General features: G+C 47.1%; 1 protein-coding gene across 2 annotated transcripts in view; it reads left to right on the top strand.

Moving 5' to 3' along the window:
• SLC39A14 (solute carrier family 39 member 14) overlaps positions 1 to 7,497 on the top strand; it is a 71,823-nt gene extending 64,326 nt beyond the window's left edge. For both annotated transcript variants that reach the window (XM_038747450.1, XM_038747451.1), the window contains exons 9-10: positions 2,592 to 2,776; positions 4,410 to 7,497. In XM_038747450.1, the coding sequence (XP_038603378.1) occupies positions 2,592 to 2,776; positions 4,410 to 4,556 (332 nt within the window). In that variant the 3' untranslated portion in view covers positions 4,557 to 7,497. The remainder of the gene's footprint in view (positions 1 to 2,591; positions 2,777 to 4,409) is intronic.
• The last annotated feature ends 10,838 nt before the right edge of the window (positions 7,498 to 18,335 follow it).

Consider the following 18,335-nt stretch of genomic DNA (forward strand, 5'->3'; position numbering starts at 1 on the left):
GGAGAGCAGGCACTGAATTCCCATTTTACAGATGTGGAAACCGCTGCAAAGAGAAGTTAAAAGACTTGCTCCAGGTCCCACAGCAGGCCGGTGGCCGGGATTAGAACCCAGGTCCCCTGATTCCCAGGATCACGCTCTTTCCATTAGGCTGTGCTGCTTAAGTATTGCAGGGCAAGTTCTGTTCCTCCATGGGTGAAAACAAAAGTGAGAGGGGGAAAAAATCACTTTTTCTTTTGTCTTCTTGCGGTGGTCTTATCCACTGCATGTTATATCCCATGGAGAACACTCCTGGAATGGTCCTCCACCTCAGTGCTACCTCCATGTCTGGGATTCTTCCCCACCCCTATCTTCTCTGTGAAGTGCTTAGCCTGATTGTCCCCGGAGACAAATCTTGCCTTTCACTAAGCATTTGGCCCTCCAACCCTCTCTGTATTTACTGAGTGCTTACTGTATGGCGAGCACTGTACTAAGCACTTGAGAGAATGCACTGCCACAGAGTTATAGACTTGGTTTTTTGTGTTTCGTTTTTTTAAAGGGTGTTTGTTGAGCTCTTACTAGGTACCAGGTCCTGTACTAAGCGCTGGGGTAGGTACAAGCTAATCAGGTTGGATACAGTCCATTCCAACATGGGGCTCATGTGCTGGGGCTTCAACTACCACCTCTATGTGGATGATTCCCAAATCTACATCTCCGGCCCTGATCTCTCTCCCTCTCTCCAGTTTTGCATTTCCTCCTGCCTTCAAGACATCTCTACTTGGATGCCCTGCCTTCACCTCCAATTTAACCTGTCCAAAACAGAACTCCTTATCTTCCTATCCAAACCCGCTCCTCCCTTTGACCGTCCCATCACTGTAGATGACACCATTCATTCATTCAGTCGTATTTATTGAGCGCTTACGGTGTGCAGAGCCCTGTACTAAGTGCTTGGGAAAGTACAAGAGAAGCAGCGTGGCTCAGTGGAAAGAGCACAGGCTTGGGAGTCAGAGGTCATGGGTTCAAGTCCCGGCTCCGCCAATTAGCCGTGTGACTTTGGGCACTTCTCTGTGCCTCAGTTCCCTCATCTGTAAAATAGGGATTAAGACTGTGAGCTCCCCCACCCCCATGGGACAACCTGATCACTTTGTAACCTCCCCGGCGCTTAGAACCGTGCTTTGCACATAGTAAGCGCTTAATAAATGCCATCATTATTATTATTATTGTTACAATACAGTAATTAACAGTGACATTCCCTGCCCACAATGAGTTTACCATTTAGAGGGAGGTAGGAAGACATCGGTACAAGTCTATAAAATTACAGATATGTACATAAGTGCTGTGGGGCTGGGAGGGGGGACGAGCAAAGGGAGATGCAGAAGGGAGCGGGAGATGAGGAAAAGTGGGGCTTAGTCTGGGAAGGCCCCTTGGAGAAGTTGTGCCTTCAATCAGGCTTCGAAGTGGGGGAGAGTAACTGTCTGTCGGATTTGAGGAGGGAGGGTGTTCCAGACCAGAGGCAGGACGTGGGCGAGGGGTCAGCAGCAAAACCGGCGAGATGGAGGCACGAGAGGGGCAAACTGTGTTGTAGAAGGAGAGAAGCGAGGTGAGGTTGGAGGGGCCAAGGTGATGGAGTGCCTCAAAGCCAGTGGTGAGGAGTTTTTGTTTGATATGGAGGTGAATGGGCAACCACTGGAGTTTGTTGAGGAGGAGGATGACATGACAAGCCCATAACTTGCCCTTATCCTTGACTCCTCTCTCTCATTCAACCCACGTATTCATTCTATCATTAAATCTGGTCAGTTCGCCCTTCAGAACATGGCTAAAATCTGTTCTTTCCTCTCCATCCAAACTGCTTCCACGGTCATCCAAGCACTTAGCCTATCCCACCTTGCTTACCGTATCAGCCTCCTTGCTGACCTCCCTGCCACCTGTCTCTCCCCACCACACCTTTCCATTCTTCACTCTGCTGCCCAGATCATTTTTCTTCAGAAACATGCAGTGAGTGTTTTCCCCACTCAAGAACCTCCAGTGGCTGCCCATCCACCTCCACATCAAACAGAAACTCCTTTCCATCGGCTTTAAAGCACTCCAGCACATTGCCCCCTTCCTTCCTCCCCTCTCTACTCTCCTATTACAACCTAGCACGAACGCTTCACTCTAATGCTGACCTACTCGCTTTACCTCCATCTCGTCTATCTCGCCTCCGACTTCTCACCCTCATGCTGCCTCTGGCCTGGGACGCTCTCCCTTTTCATAGAGATGTGAAGGCACATCTCCTCCAAGAAGCCCTCCACGACTAAGCCCTCCTTTCCCTTTCTGTGTCATCCTGACTTGCTCCCTTATTCACCACCCCGGCCCTACAGCGCCTGTGTACGTATCCGTAATTTATATTAGTGTTCTGTCTCCCCTTCCTGACTCATTTTGGGCAGGGAATGTGTGTGTTATATTGTTGTGTTATACTCTCCCACGCGCTTAGGACAATGTTCTGCACACAGTAAGCACACAATAAGTATGGTTGATTGATACCTGCCCACAAGGAGTCTAGAGGTATTACTCTCCTTTTCTCACCCCCTCACCTCCCATACATAACCTCTCTTTCCCGGCCCTTCCTCCCGCAGGAGACTTTGTGATCCTGCTGAACGCTGGGATGAGCATCCAGCAGGCTCTCTTCTTCAACTTCCTCTCTGCCTGCTGCTGCTATCTGGGTCTGGCTTTTGGGATCTTGGCCGGCAGCCACTTTTCTGCCAACTGGATCTTCGCTCTGGCCGGGGGAATGTTCCTGTACATCGCCCTGGCCGACATGGTAAATCTCAGCCGGGCCCCCGCCGGGGGTTCTGCCGATGCGAAGGAGCCGGCCGAGGGCTAATAATGTGAATAAGGAGGGTTTCAGAAGGCTCCAGGAGGGAGGAGGGAGTGCCCTTGAGGCCTGGAGATTCACTTATCCGAGTTTCCTGAGCTGTTTAGGTGAAAGATAGTAACCATGGTAGCCGCATTGGCCCAGGGCCGCTTCACATCCCCCGTTGCTTCCATGGGCTACTCCAGCCACAAAGATTGGCTCCATCGGAGGGGAGAGAGCTGCTGGACTCTTGCCTAAAACAGTGTTAGCTAGAGCCGACTCGTCCATATTTAACCGTCTCGCTTACCCGCCGAGCTTGGGCCCCACCTAAAGCGGAAGACTGATGAGCCGCTCGACACGATGGAGAAGTGGGCTTGGGTTGGTCAGGGTGACGCTGGGGAGCAGCTCGGGGGGCCCTCCGCATATTCCCGGTAGATGACCAGTTTAAACAGTAAATCAATCCTTAACCACTTTTTTTCCTCGGAGGGCTAGTTTTTTGTTTGGGAAAGCGACACACCGAAAAGATCCTTTCTTCTTAGCAGAGGTGCATTTACAGGATCAAAAATAACCCAGGAAGTAGGGAATACCTGACTTTACCGCTCTAATGCCTTGGCAATAATAATAGTAATAATAATTGTGGTGTTTGTGAAGCAGCGTGTCGTAGCAGGCAGAGCGTGGGCCTCGGACTCAAGTGGATCTGGGGTCTAGTCCTGGCTCTGCCACTTGTCAGCTGTGTGACCTTGGGCAAGTCACTTCACTTCTCTGTGCCGCAGTTACCTCATGTGTAAAATGGGGATTGAGATTGTGAGCTCCCTGTGGGGCAGGGACTGTGCCCAACCTGATCTGCTTGTATCCTCCCCAGTGCTTAATACGGTCGCTGGCACATAGTAAGCACTTAACAAATACCACAATTATTATTACTATTATTAAACCCTTACTGTGTGTGAAGCACTGTACTAAGTGCTAAGGTCGATAGTGTCTAATCGGGTCAGACACAGCCCCTGACCCACAAGGGGCTCCCGGTCTAAGGGGGAAGACAAGTATTTAATCCCCATTTTACAGATGGGAAAACTAAGGCCTAGCGAGGTTAAGTAGCTTGTCCAGGGTCACCCAACAGGCGGATCAGTGGCAGAGCTGGGATTAGAAGCTTGGTCTTTTGACTCCCAGTCCCAAGCTGTCTCCACGAGAAGCAGCGTGACTCAGTGGAAAGAGCCCGGGCTTTGGAGTCAGAGGTCATGGGTTCGAATCCCGGCTCCGCCACATGTCTGCTGTGTGACCTTGGGCAAGTCACTTCTCTGAGCCTCAGTTCCCTCATCTGTAAAATGGGGATGAAGACTGTGAGCCCCATCGTGGGACAACCTGATCACCTTGTATCCCCCCCCGCGCTTAGAACAGTGCTTTGCACATAGTAAGCGCTTAACAAATGCCATCATTATTATTATTATTACTAGGCCATGATGCTTACCCCAAAAAGTCAGTTCTCCATAAGAGTGGCAGTAGTAGGGGCTTAGCAGGGAGCGGGTTGCTCATTGGCATCGTGTGAAGGGGCGAGAGGAGAGCCAGTTTTTGTATTTTTTTTTACTCCCCCCTCCTTTTTCAGTTCCCTGAGATGAACGAAGTCTGTCGAGAGGACGAAGGGAATGGCAGCGTCCTGATCCCCTTTGCCATCCAGAACCTGGGCCTGCTGACCGGCTTCACCATCATGCTGCTTCTCACCATGTATTCGGGGCAGATTCAGATCGGTTAGGAGCGGGCCGGGGAGCAGCGGGATCGGGGATGGAACCCGTGGCTTTCTGCCCGGCGGACACGGCACCGGTATGAAGACTCGACGCTGCAAAGGCACTACGGAAGAGGCATTTCCGCCCAGACCCATTCCCCAGACGGTACTCGGTATTAGATGTCGACCGTTTAAATTTCACCTCCTAGAAGTAAACCGCCCCGATAGCTAGTCTCTAGGTAGTGCTGCCTTTATCCTCTGGCCTCTCCCTCACCCGACTTGCCCCAGAACGACTGTAAGGAGAGGCAGACCAACGTCTCTCGCTCTTGGATCGAGGCAGCCGGCAACGGAAGCGAGCGGTCCGGACCCCCGTATCCTCTTGAGCCTGCAAGCATCCCGGGCCCGACGAGGCCAACGTCTAACCATTGGAGCTCTTGGAAGGGTAGCGATGGGACCAAACATCCATCCTGCCCCTAAACCTGTTTGGAGAAGACGCAGGAGCCGAGAGCTCCGGTTTTCCACCGATTTGGTTCCTTCAGATACCGTCACCTCATCGGCTCTGGTGGCTTTCGAAGGAGGCGGGAGCCGAGGGACCTGCTTGCTGTAAGAGCCTTTGGCAGGGAGGGCGAAAGGAAAAAACAGGGTTCTGAAGGGGAAGGCAGAGCAATGTCACTGGCACTGGGTTCCTACGTTCCTGCAGGACCTTTTGGGCCCCAAATTTGGGCCAGGAGCCCTGGTCCGTTGTGGCTTTTCACCTTTTCCAGCAAAGTAGCCGATCACTAGATATGATTTTAACCTTTTTCTCACAGGCAGAGCGGAGGGGGATTTTTGCCCATCCTAAGGGAGATTCTCGATCGCCTCCTCAGAAGCCAGTCGGGGGGTATGGACGGGGGCGGGTCTCTCGGAGGGTAGAAGAATGCACAAATCCACCTCTTCCGTCTGCCTCCCCCCTCTAACTGGCTCTGATCGAAGTTTACCGTTCTCAACAAGGTGAGGGGGACCGAAACGCGGAAAGGGAGAGCCGAGGTGCGGGGCCGTCCACGGAAGCGTGTCAGCGGCTAGCCATTGTGAAGAGCGAGAACCCCCGTTCTGCCTCTCGAGCGGTACAGAGGACCGTGCTCACACTGTGAATGTGTTTTAAAATGTCACTGTGGATCGTATAGTCTTTAAAAGAAGCCAGAGCAGTTCTGAGGCTGGTTACGCTCGAACTCGCTTTAGAAGATGGGTGTGCCGACTGTAAAGCTCCGTTCCAGCTTTAAGGCCGCGGTGGGGAGGGGGGTCTTCGGAGATCTGACTTCAGGGAGAGCTGTTCCCAGGTTCACTAGGTGAATTCCTTTATTATTATCATATTGATAATGTCTAATTCTTCAGCTTGATTGGGCCGTGAAGACCTCTGAATCCCTTCAGGCAGTACCCCACAGCGGCTGTGCGTGGACAGACCTTTTTGCTCAATTTGGAGGGGTGGGAGTTCATTGCCGGCATCGATGAGTTGCTATGTGTGTGTTTTTGTTTTTTTAAAACTATCTATGTCCTTTATACATGTCTAAGGGAATAGCTATAGGCTTGGTCATATGGCGGTCCATCATTTTTCCATTTCAGTTGTTAAAAGCAGCTTTTTCTTCGTCTTTCCGGGGACTGTGAATCACCCTAGGAAGAACCATGTGAGAGCGAGCTGTAGCTGCTATTTTCCCAAGAGTTATGTTGTATTGTACTTTCCCGAGCACTTAATACGGTGCTCTGCACACAGTAAGTGCTCAGTGAATACCGTTGAATGATTGATGGATTGCCGTGACTAGGATAGGAGGCCGTCTGAGCCCCTGGGGAGATGATTGACGCAAATGGTGAGGTGATGTGGCAGAAAAACGGTCTAGTTTAACAGCCAGCCCCCTCCTTGCATGTCGAGTACTTTCTTAAAAATATTTTTTTTATTAATGCCCTCGTTCTTTTGTCCACCTCCCCTTCCCTCGAAAGTCATTTTAAGATTGGAAGAAATGGGCGTGGCTGCAGACCCTGGTTTGACAGAGAACCAGCTGAAAATACGGCCACCTAAACCTGAACTCCAGAAGGCTTGCCTTACCTAAGCCATCCCGGTGTTTTAAGTGAGCAGGAGGGTCCCTCTCTTGGTCCTGGCCTTCTCCTCCCACGGAAACACCAAAACCCGGGGCTCCGAGTTTAGAGTTAATCTGCGCAGAGAACACAACAGGTCGCATTTTCATTTTCAACCGGCAAAGCAGTACACCACTTTTTTCCGTGCTTCCATTTGTAAACCGGCCCCGCCTTGCCTAGTGCTACCATCAGAGAAGTTCCCTTTTTCCCTGGAAATGGTGGAGGCCGATCATATTCCGTGGGGTGAGGTAGAGGATGGGGGATGAGCTTCCCGTGGTCAGCTGACGGATCCGCCTGACGTGTTGAAGTTTGGCTGTATTTGCACTGGCTTGAAACACACTGACATTCAATATGCAATTTCCTCTGGGCTCTTAAGTGTTGAATTTGCTGTTTTAAGCATTTGGATGTGTATATAAAGCCCTACCCGGTTGAGTAGCCCTCCGTTTCCGTCTCTCCCATAATCCATCCTCGAATAAACCATCTTCCGATGAGGTGCGCTTAGTACAGTGCCCTGCACACAGTAAGCGCTCAATAAATGCAATTGACCGATCGATCTTCCGATGAGATGGTCGTGAGCTAAACAGTTGCCGGACAGGAGAAGATGGAAGCGATCTCCGACGGGATTAATGGTGGGGGGAAAAAATCATACTACAAGTGAGAGCAAAGGAAAAACCCTGAAAGCTGGGAGGTTGAATTTTGTCGTTCGCATTGCCCTTGACGGTTAAGACGAGAGCCATTCCATCACAGTATTTTTTGGGTAACTCAGGTGTCGAAGAACAAAATAAGGACGGAGAAGATAACACGATGTGGACTGTAAAGATGTTCTTTGTAAGACTGGATAAATAAAACTATATTCCGTAAAGGTGGAGGCTCATGAGCGTGGTTTGTCGAAGAGCCTATTGGTGCAATGATAGGTTTTAGACGCGAGGTGGCGGTAGTGCACATTTAAACTTTTGCGGTCATTCATTCATTCATTCAATCATTTATTCATTCATTGATTCAATCGTATTTATTGAGCGCTTACTGTGTGCAGAGCACTGTACTAAGCGCTTGGGAGGTCCAAGTTAGCAGCATATAGAGACGGTCCCTACCCAACAGCGGGCTCACAGTCTAGAAGGGGGAGACAGACAACAAAACCAAACATATTAACAAAATAAAATAAATAGAATATGTACAAATAAAATAGAGTAGTAAATACGTACAAACATATACATATGTTCATTCATTCATTCAATCATATTTATTGTGTGCAGAGCACTGGACTAAGCGCTTGGGAAGTACAAGTCGGCAACATAGAGAGACGGTCCCTACCCAACATTTGTTAAGCGCTTACTGAGTGCCATGCACTGTTCTAAGCGCTGGGGAGGATACAAGGTGATCAAGTTGGCCCATGTGGGGCTCACAGGCTTCATCCCCATTTTAATAATTATAATAATGGTGTTTATTAAGCACTTACTATGTGCCAAGCACTGTTCTAAGTACTGGGGAGGATACAAGGTGATCAAGTTGTCCCATGTGCGGCTCACAGTCTTCATCCCCATTTTAATAATAATTATAATAATGGTGTTTATTAAGCACTTACTATGTGCCAAGCACTGTTCTAAGCACTAGGGAGGATACAAGGTGATCAAGTTGTCCCACGTGGGGCTCACAGGCTTCATCCCCATTTTAATAATAATAGTAATGGCATTTATTAAGCGCTTACTATGTGCCAAGCACTGTTCTAAGCGCTGGGGAGGATACAAGGTGATCAAGTTGTCCCACGTGGGGCTCACAGGCTTCATCCCCATTTTAATAATAATAATTATAATAATGGTATTAAGCGCTTACTATGTGCCAAGCACTGTTCTAAGCGCTAGGGAGGATACAAGGTGATCAGGTTGTCCCACATGGGGCTCACAGGCTTCATCCCCATTTTAATAATAATAATTATAATAATGGTATTTATTAAGCGCTTACTATGTGCCAAGCACTGTTCTAAGCGCTGGGGAGGATACAAGGTGATCAAGTTGTCCCACGTGGGGCTCACAGGCTTCATCCCCATTTTAATAGTAATAATTATAATAATGGTATTTATTAAGTGCTTACTGTGTGCCAACCACTGTTCTAAGCGCTGGGGAGGATACAAGGTGATCAAGTTGTCCCACGTGGGGCTCACAGGCTTTGTCCCCATTTTAATAATAATAATTATAATAATGGTATTTATTAAGCACTTACTATGTGCCAAGCACTGTTCTAAGCACTAGGGAGGATACAAGGTGATCAAGTTGTCCCACGTGGGGCTCACAGGCTTCATCCCCATTTTAATAATAATAATTATAATAGTGGTATTTATTAAGTGCTTACTATGTGCCAAGTACTGTTCTAAGCGCTGGGGAGGATACAAGGTGATCAAGTTGTCCCATGTGGGGCTCACGGGCTTCAACCCCATTTTAATAATAATAATTATAATAATGGTATTAAGCGCTTACTGTGTGTCAAGCACTGTTCTAAGCGCTGGGGAGGATACAAGGTGATCAGATTGTCCCACGGGGGGCTCACAGGCTTCATCCCCATTTTAATAATAATAATAATAATGGCATCTATTAAACGTTTACTATGTGCAGAGCGCTGTTCTAAGCGCTGGGGAGGATACAAGGTGATCAAGTTGTCCCAGGTGGGGCTCACAGTCTTCATCCCCATTTTAATAATAATAATTATAATAATGGTGTTTATTAAGCACTTACTATGTGTCAAGCACTGTTCTAAGTGCTGGGGAGGATACAAGGTGATCAAGTTGTCCCATGTGGGGCTCACAGGCTTCATCCCCATTTTAATAATTGTAATAATGGTATTAAGCGCTTACTGTGTGCCAGGCACTGTTCTAAGCACTGGGGAGGATACAAGGTGATCAAGTTGTCCCACGTGGGGCTCACAGTCTTCATCCCCATTTTAATAATTATAATAATGGTATTTATTAAGCACTTACTATGTGCCAAGCACTGTTCTAAGCACTGGGGAGGATACAAGGTGATCAGATTGTCCCACGGGGGGCTCACAGTCTTCATCCCCATTTTAATAATAATAATAATAATGGCATCTACTAAACGTTTACTATGTGCAGAGTGCTGTTCTAAGCGCTGGGGAGGATATAAGGTGATCAAGTTGTCCCACGTGGGGCTCACAGGCTTCATCCCCATTTTAATAATAATAATAGTGGTATTTATTAAGCGCTTACTATGTGCCAAGCACTGTTCTAAGCGCTGGGGAGGATACAAGGTGATCAAGTTGTCCCACATGGGGCTCACAGGCTTCATCCCCATTTTAATAATAATAATTATAATAATGGTGTTTATTAAGCGCTTACTATGTGCCAAGCACTGTTCTAAGTGCTGGGGAGGATACAAGGTGATCAGGTTGTCCCACGTGGGGCTCACAGGCTTCATCCCCATTTTAATAATAATAATTATAATAATGGTATTAAGCGCTTACTATGTGCCAAGCACTGTTCTAAGCGCTGGGGAGGATACGAGGTGATCAGGTTGTCCCACTTGGGGCTCACAGTCTTCATCCCCATTTTAATAATAATAATTATGATAATGGTATTTATTAAGCGCTTACTATGTGCCAAGCACTGTTCTAAGCGCTGGGGAGGATACAGGGTGATCAAGTTGTCCCACGTGGGGCTCACAGGCTTCATCCCCATTTTAATAATAATAATAATAATGGCATCTATTAAGCGCTTACTATGTACAAAGCACTGTTCTAAACGCTGGGGAGGATACAATGTGATCAGGTTGTCCCACGTGGGGCTCACAGTCTTCATCCCCATTTTAATAATAATAATAATGGCATTTATTAAGCACTTACTATGTGCAAAGCACTATTCCAAGTGCTGGAGAGGGTACAAGGTGATCGAGTTGTCCCACATGGGGCTCCCAGTCTTCATCCCCATTTTACAGATGAGGGAACTGAGGCCCAGAGAAGTGAAGTGACTTGCCCAAAGTCACACAGCTGACAATTGGCAGAGCTGGGATAAAAAACCATGACCTCTGATTCCAAAGCCGGTGCTCTTTCCACTGAGCCATGCTGCTATGTGCCAAGCACTGTTCTAAGCACTGGGGTTGATACAAGGTGATCAGGTTGTCCCACGGGGGGCTCCCAGTCTTCATCCCCATTTGACAGATGAGGTCACTGAGGCCCAGAGAGTGTTTACTTCTGTTTATTCTGATGACACCTGTCCACAGGTTTTGTTTTGTTGTCTGTCTCCCCCTTCTAGACTGTGAGCCCGCTGTTGAGTAGGGACCGTCTCTCTATGTTGCCAACTTGGACTTCCCAAGCGCTTAGTACAGTGCTCTGCACACAGTAAGCGCTCAATAAATACGACTGAATGAATGAATGAATGAATGAATGAATGAATGGGCTCACAGTCTAGAAGGGGGAGACAGACAACAAAACATATTAACAAAATAAAACCAAAAGATCACAGGCCTGAGAGTCAGAAGGACCTGAGTTCTAATCTCAGCTCTGCCGCATGTCTACTGTTGTGACCTTGGGCAAGTCGCTTTACTTCTCTGGGCCTCAGTCCCCTCATCTGCAAAATGGGGATTAAGAGTGTCAGCCCCAAGTGGGACGGGGACTGTGTCCAACCTGATTAACTTGTATCTATCCCAGCGCTTATCACGGTGCCTGGTACATAGTAAAAGCTAAAAAAATACCACAATTATCATTATTATTATAAAAGATAACCAGATTGGATCTACTCCCTGTCTCTCATCGGGCTCACAGTCTTGATAGGGGGAGGGAACAAGTACACTCTTCATTCTTCACTTCCATTGCTCACTACTTTTTTAATTTCCCTGCATTGGCGGGTGAGAAGATGTAACGATCCCCAGAAAAGCCCTCCCTCACCCCGTGTTTTATCATCATCATCATCGTGATCATCAATCGTATTTATTGAGCGCTTACTGTGTGCAGAGCGCTGTACTAAGCGCTTGGGAAGTCCAATTTGGCAACACATAGAGACGGTCCCTACCCAACAGTGGGCTCACAGTCTAAAAGGGGGAGACAGAGAACAAAACCAAACATACTAACAAAATAAAATAAATAGAATAGATATGTACAAGTAAAATAAATAAATAGAGTAATAACCCACACACCCAAATCTCACAGCGTTTGCTCATTTTAAATAACCTCCAGTGACTGTTGGAGGACCCGTCACTGTAAATTTCATTCATTCATTCAATCGTATTGATTGAGCGCTTACTGTGTGCAGAGCACTGGACTAAACGCTTGGGAAGTCCAAGTCGGCAACATCTAGAGAAGCAGCGTGGCTCAGTGGAAAGAGCCCGGGCTTTGGAGTCGGAGGTCATGGGTTCAAATCTTGACTCCGCCACTTGTCAGCTGTGTGACTTCGGGCAAGTCACTTCACTTCTCTGGGCCTCAGTTACCTCATCTGTAAAATGGGGATTAAGGCTGTGAGCCCCCCGTGGGACAACCTGATCACCTTGTAACCTCCCCAGCGCTTAGAACAGTGCTTTGCACATAGTAAGCGCTTAACAAATACCATTATTATTATTATCTAGAGACGGTCCCTACCCAACAAGTTGCCAACTTGTACTTCCCAAGCACTTAGTACAGTGCTCTGCACACAGTAAGCGCTCAATAAATACGATTGATTGATTAGAAGGGGGAGACCAGACAACAAAACAAAACATGTGGGCAGGTGTCAAGTCGTCAGAACAAAAAGAATTAAAGTAAATCAATTAGGGATCTCTCCCTAAGTGCTCTGGGGCTGAAGTTGGGGTGAGCAAAGGGTAAAAATAATCCAGGCACGAGGGTGACGCAGAAAGGAGATGGAGCACTTCCCAAACCGGCCTCGTTTTGCCTCCTAATCAGTATTTTTTAAATTCTCATTGTAGGCTGAAACGGTTTATCTGCAATCCAACTTGGACAGGGAGCGATCACATTTGAAAAAATCCCGCCTTTCAAGCGGCCCGCTGCTGTTGCTCATCATCCTTTCGGCGTCTTAAAACCAAATATCGAGTACACGCTATTCCCCCATATCTTGGAGAAGCAGCGTGGCTCAGTGGAAGGAGCCCGGGCTTTGGAGTCGGAGGTCATGGGTTCAAATCCCGGCTCGGCCAACTGTCAGCTGTGTGACTTGGGGCAAGTCGCTTCACTTCTCTGTGCCTCGGTTACCTCATCTGTAAAATGGGGATTAAAACTGTGAGCCCCCCCGTGGGACAACCTGATCGCCTTGTAACCTCCCCAGCGCTTAGAACAGTGGTTTGCACACAGTCAGCACTTAACAAATACCATCATTATTACTATTATTATTATTATAACTTGTGTTTTCATGACATGTTTATATTGAAACGTCGTTAGCCATCCAATCAATCTGGCTTTCAGCCGTTCTTTTGCCTGTCTGGTAAAGAAAATGGCACTGGACACTTTTTTTTTTTGCTTTTTTTGTGGTATTAAGGGGCTTACTATGTGTCAAGCACTGTTCTAAGCACTGAGGTAGATACAACAAATTAATCAGGTCAGATACAGTCTCTGCCATACGTGAGGCTCAGTCAAGTAGGTGTACCCTGATTCTCCTGGTTTGATTTTCCTCTCCATGACCTTAAAATGTGGGTTTTTTGTTTTTTTGTTTCCTTCACTCTAGTTGGGTTTGAAATCCTAAAAGGAAAGACAAAAGGTGTCAAAAAACTGCCAATTTTGGCCATCTTCACTGAGAGAAAATGAATGTCTACAGCAGGGGTGGCCAAACTTTGGTTCTTCTCCCCTGGCTGTCTCTTGCTGTGGAGCTTGCGCACGTGTGTGCATATTATAGCTTTAATTCTATTTGTTCGGATGATTTTGACACCTGTCTACGTGTTTTGTTGTCCATCTCCCCCTTCTAGACTGTGAGCCCGTTGTTGGGTACGGACTGTCTCTCTATATTGCCGACTTGTACTTCTCAAGCGCTCAATAAATACGATTGAATGAACGGGAGAGAACAGTTAATCCCCATTCTGCAGTGAAGGAAATGGAAGCACCGAGAAGGTCACACAGCAGGTGAGTGACAAAGCCAGGTTTAGAACCCATGTCCTCCGGCTCCCAGCCCCGTGCTCTATCTGCCAGACCGTGCTGCTGCCGTCCAGTATTTTTATTTGAAGCACTCAAGTTTCCCTCCTCTACTCCTGCTGTTCACAGACACCTGGGAGAGGAACATTGTCACTTTGGAGCGAGTGGGAAGTGGGAGTGTCAGTTATCGAAGAGGCCTATCAGTGACCTTCCCTTCCCCACAGCACCTGTATATATGTTTGTTCATATTTATTACTCTATTTATTTTACTTCTACATGTCTATTCTATTTATTTTATTTTGTTAGTATGTTTGGTTTTGTTCTCTGTCTCCCCCTTTTAGACTGTGAGCCCACTGTTGGGTAGGGACTGTCTCTAGATGTTGCCAACTTGTACTTCCCAAGCGCTTAGTACGGTGCTCTGCACACAGTAAGCACTCAATAAATATGATTGATGATGATGAAGCTGATTTGGATTCAGTGCTCTGTGGCGTCGGAAGGTGTGTTTTTGGACGGTGTCAAACGCAGGGTTTTGTAAGGACCCAACCCCTATGTTATAGGAGAATTGGATGTGTTTAGAGACAAACTCCCAGCAACGTCATAATAATAAGTCCGGTATTTGTGAAGTGCTTCCTATGTGCCAAACACCGTTGTAAGCACTGGCATAGATACAAGGTAATCCTCATGGAGCTCAAAGACTTTATTCCCATTTTACAGACGAGGGAACGGAGGCTCAGAGAAGTTAAGGGACTTGCTCAAGGTCACACAGCGGTCATTTGGACTGTTTCTATATGTTGCCAACTTGTACTTCCCAAGTGCTTAGTACAGTGCTCTGCACACAGTAAGCGCTCAATCAATACGATTGATGATGATGATGATTTGGACCACGTCCTCCAAGCCCTTCCCCCTAGGCCATGCTGCGTCTGCCTACATGAGGCCATTTGAAAGTTGAACTTGAGAGTGTAGAATTTTAGTTGTGCGCCGTAGAAACTGTGTACCGTGTCCAGTGGTCTAGAAATTAGTAGTATTTTTCACCAACTGATGCAACTAGACCATGGTCAAGTCAAGCAGGCTCAAAACTTTGTAGCCCTTTCTGGTGCCCACTCTCCTCCCTGCTCTCTGGGAGACCTGAGGCTTGTTCCATCCAGAAACCATTCAGAAATCCGAGCAAGACTCCGAATGTTCACAGAACTTTAATTCAAAGAAAAATAGAAACCTCTAACCCATTTTCAAAGCCAGCCGGCTCTGCGCTCCTAATTGTCCGGGCTGAAATAACCAGCCTTCTTAGAATCACAGGTTCCAATCCCAGCGGTATTGCCGCTCCCTTTTATCCTCCCAGAATAGCCTGAATTCCCTTCCATTCACGGTAAAAGGCTTTCAGATGAAAACTCTTTTTTAAAGAAAAGCGTTTTAATGGAAAAGATTCAAAGGCCTCTTAAGCGCAGCGTCCTCCCTGCTCCTTCTCCTCTGGGAACAAAAGTTATTTTGGACCGTGGCCCATCTTTTCCCCTTTCCTCACCTGCAGCAGAACCAGGAGGGAGGGAGGCGGTGGGGAGAGGATAACCGGATTCAAGGGCAGCAGCGGCATGGTGGTGGCTTCTCTGGCATTTGCCGTGGTATTCCTGGCAAGCCCTGGACAGAACAGAGAAGAGAAAAAGGAAAAAAGAACGGTTTTCAGGGTAGTAATAATATTGCAGTTTTTCAACTTCCAGAGAAGAGCAAATGAAAATGATCTTCAAAGCAAATCAAAATCTGGCCCTATTTAACATACCTGAATGCGGCCCTTAATAATAATAGCCGTATTCGTTAAATGGTTACTATGCTCCAGGCACTCTACTAAGCGGAGTAGATGCAAGCTAATCGGGTTGGACACAATCCCTGCCCCACTTAGGGCTTAATCCCCAGTTTAGAGATTTGTTCGCTCGTTCATACAATTGTATTTATTGAGCGTTTGTTAGGTGCAGAACACTGTAATGAGGGTTTTGGGAGAGTACAACAGCGATAATAATAATAATTCTGCTACTTGTTAAGCACTTATTATGTGCCAAACACTGTCCTAAGTGCTCGGGTAGATGCGAGTTAATCAGGTTGGGCCCAATCCCTGTCCCATATGGGGCTCCCAGTCTCAACCCCCATTTGACAGAGGAGGTAACGGAGGCCCAGAGAAGTGAAGTGACTTACCCGAGGTCACACAGCAGACAAGTGGCAGGGTCAAGATTAGAACCCATGACATCCAGGTCCATGCTGTATTCACTACGACGTGCAGATAATAATAATGATGATGGCATTTATTAAGCGCTTACTATGTGCAAAGCGCTGTTCTAAGCGCTGGGGAGGTTACAAGGTGATCAGGTTGTCCCACGGGGGCCTCACAGTCTTAATCCCCATTTTACAGATGAGGGAACTGAGGCCCAGAGAAGTGAAGTGACTTGCCCAAAGTCACCCAGCTGACAAGTGGCGGAGCCGGGATTTGAACCCATGACCTCTGACCCCAAAGCCCGCGCTGTTTCCACTGAGCCACACTGCTTAGCTATGTACTGATAAGGCGCGTGGCCTAGTAAAGTCAGAAGGACCTGGGTTCTAATCCCGTCTCTGCCACTTGTCTGCTGTGTGACTTCGGGCAAGTCACTTAACTTCTCTGGGCCTCAGTTACCTCATCTCTAAAATGGGAATTAAGACTGTGATCCCTACGTGGATCACAGTCCACCCAATTACCTTGTATCTACCCTAGCACTTAGAACAGTACTGGGCACAGAGTAAATTCTTTACAAATACCAGAATTATTATTATGAGGAAACTGAGGCACAGAGAAGTGAAGTGACTTGCCCAAGGTCACAATAGATGAGTAGCAGCGCCGGGATGAGAGCCCGAATCCTCTGACTCCCTTGGGAAGCTTCTAGTGAGGCCGCAGACTCTTTTGAGGCGGCTTCTGTCTTTTGGAAAATTAAAATAGTCCCCTTCTCCTTTAACTCATTCTTTCATTACACAATTCAGATAAAGCTTGAAGGATATGGAGGAACAATCTCCCCACAACACAAGTCTGTTCTGGGTGTAACACTAGCCACAAGTAGATTTGGCGTGCAAAGAAGTGGTTGGGTAGGGGCCGTCTCTATATGTTGCCAACTTGTACTTCCCAAGCGCTTAGTACAGTGCTCTGCACACAGTAAGCGCTCAATAAATACGACTGATTGATTGATCGATTGGTTGTGTGCATGTGTGTGGCATTGCCTAGACTGTGAGCCCGTTGTTGGGTAGGGACCGTCTCGATATGTTGTGGACTTGTACTTCCCAAGTGCTTAGTACAGTGCTCTGCACACAGTAAGCGCTCAATAAATACGATTGAATGAATGAAAGAACCAGTACCTAATACAGTTCTTAGGCATATAATTATTTTTTAACCTTTTTTCAGGGGTTACTTGTGGTGCCTGGGGTGCCCAAAACCACTGATGCTTTGAAATTATTTTCATTTTGTTGTTAGACTGTGAGCCCACTGTTGGGTAGGGACTGTCTCTATATGTTGCCCATTTGTACTTCCCAAGCGCTTAGTACAGTGCTCTGCACATAGTAAGCGCTCAATAAATACGATTGATGATGATTTTGTTGGTTCTAATGAGAGGTTGTATTAGTAGGATTATTTACTCTATTATTTATTATTATTATTATTATTTATTACTCTATTTTACTGGTACGTATTTACTATTCTATTTATTTTATTTTGTTAAAATGTTTTGTTTTGTTGTCTGTCTCCCCCTTCTAGACTGTGAGCCCGCTGTTGGGTAGGGACCGTCTCTAGATGTTGCCGACTTGTACTTCCCAAGCGCTTAGTACAGTGCTCTGCACACAGTAAGCGCTCAATAAATACGGTTGAATGAATGAATTGTCTAGGTGTGATACTGCTCTGCTTCCCAGTCTCTACCACAGACTTCCTGTTCTGCACTCTTCGTTAATCTGTGTTTCTTCACGGTCTTTGCATCTTTACAGTGTTTAACGATCATTTAATAATGAGTGACAAGGGGATAAATCATTCTACTGTCAATCGGTGGTATTTTTGGAGAGCTTACTGGGTGCAGGGCACTGTACTGAGCATCTGGTAGAATATAAAACAATAATAAAACAGACACGTTCCCTGCCCACAATGAGCTTACAGTCTAGAGGGGGAGACGGACATTAATATAAATAAATAAATTATGGATATGGACATAAGTGCTGTGGGGCTGGTTGGTGAATAAAGGGAGCTAATCAGGGCAATGCAGGAGGGAGTGGGAGAAGAAGAAATAAGGTGAACTTGACGGCGTCGCCCGACGTCTTTTAGACTGTGAACCCACTGTTGGGTAGGGATTGTCTCTATATGTTGCCAACTTGTACTTCCCAAGCGCTTAGTCCAGTGCTGTGCACACAGTAAGCGCTCAATAAATACGATTGATTGATTGATTGACGTCTTGTTGGCTGTGGTGGACGGGGACGAGGGGAGAGAGGAGGAGGCTCGGCCCCCGGCCCAAGAACGGGGTGCGGATGAGGCGGAAAGCGGGACGAGGGCAGCGACGGTTCCCAGCTGCCGTTGGTGGGGCCCTAATCCTAAAGGTAACGACAATCATCATCATCATCATCATCAATCGTATTTATTGAGCGCTTACTGTGTGCAGAGCACTGTACTAA

Source organism: Tachyglossus aculeatus, chromosome 5 (genome assembly GCF_015852505.1).
Source record: "Tachyglossus aculeatus isolate mTacAcu1 chromosome 5, mTacAcu1.pri, whole genome shotgun sequence".
Taxonomy (NCBI): Eukaryota; Metazoa; Chordata; class Mammalia; order Monotremata; family Tachyglossidae; genus Tachyglossus; species Tachyglossus aculeatus.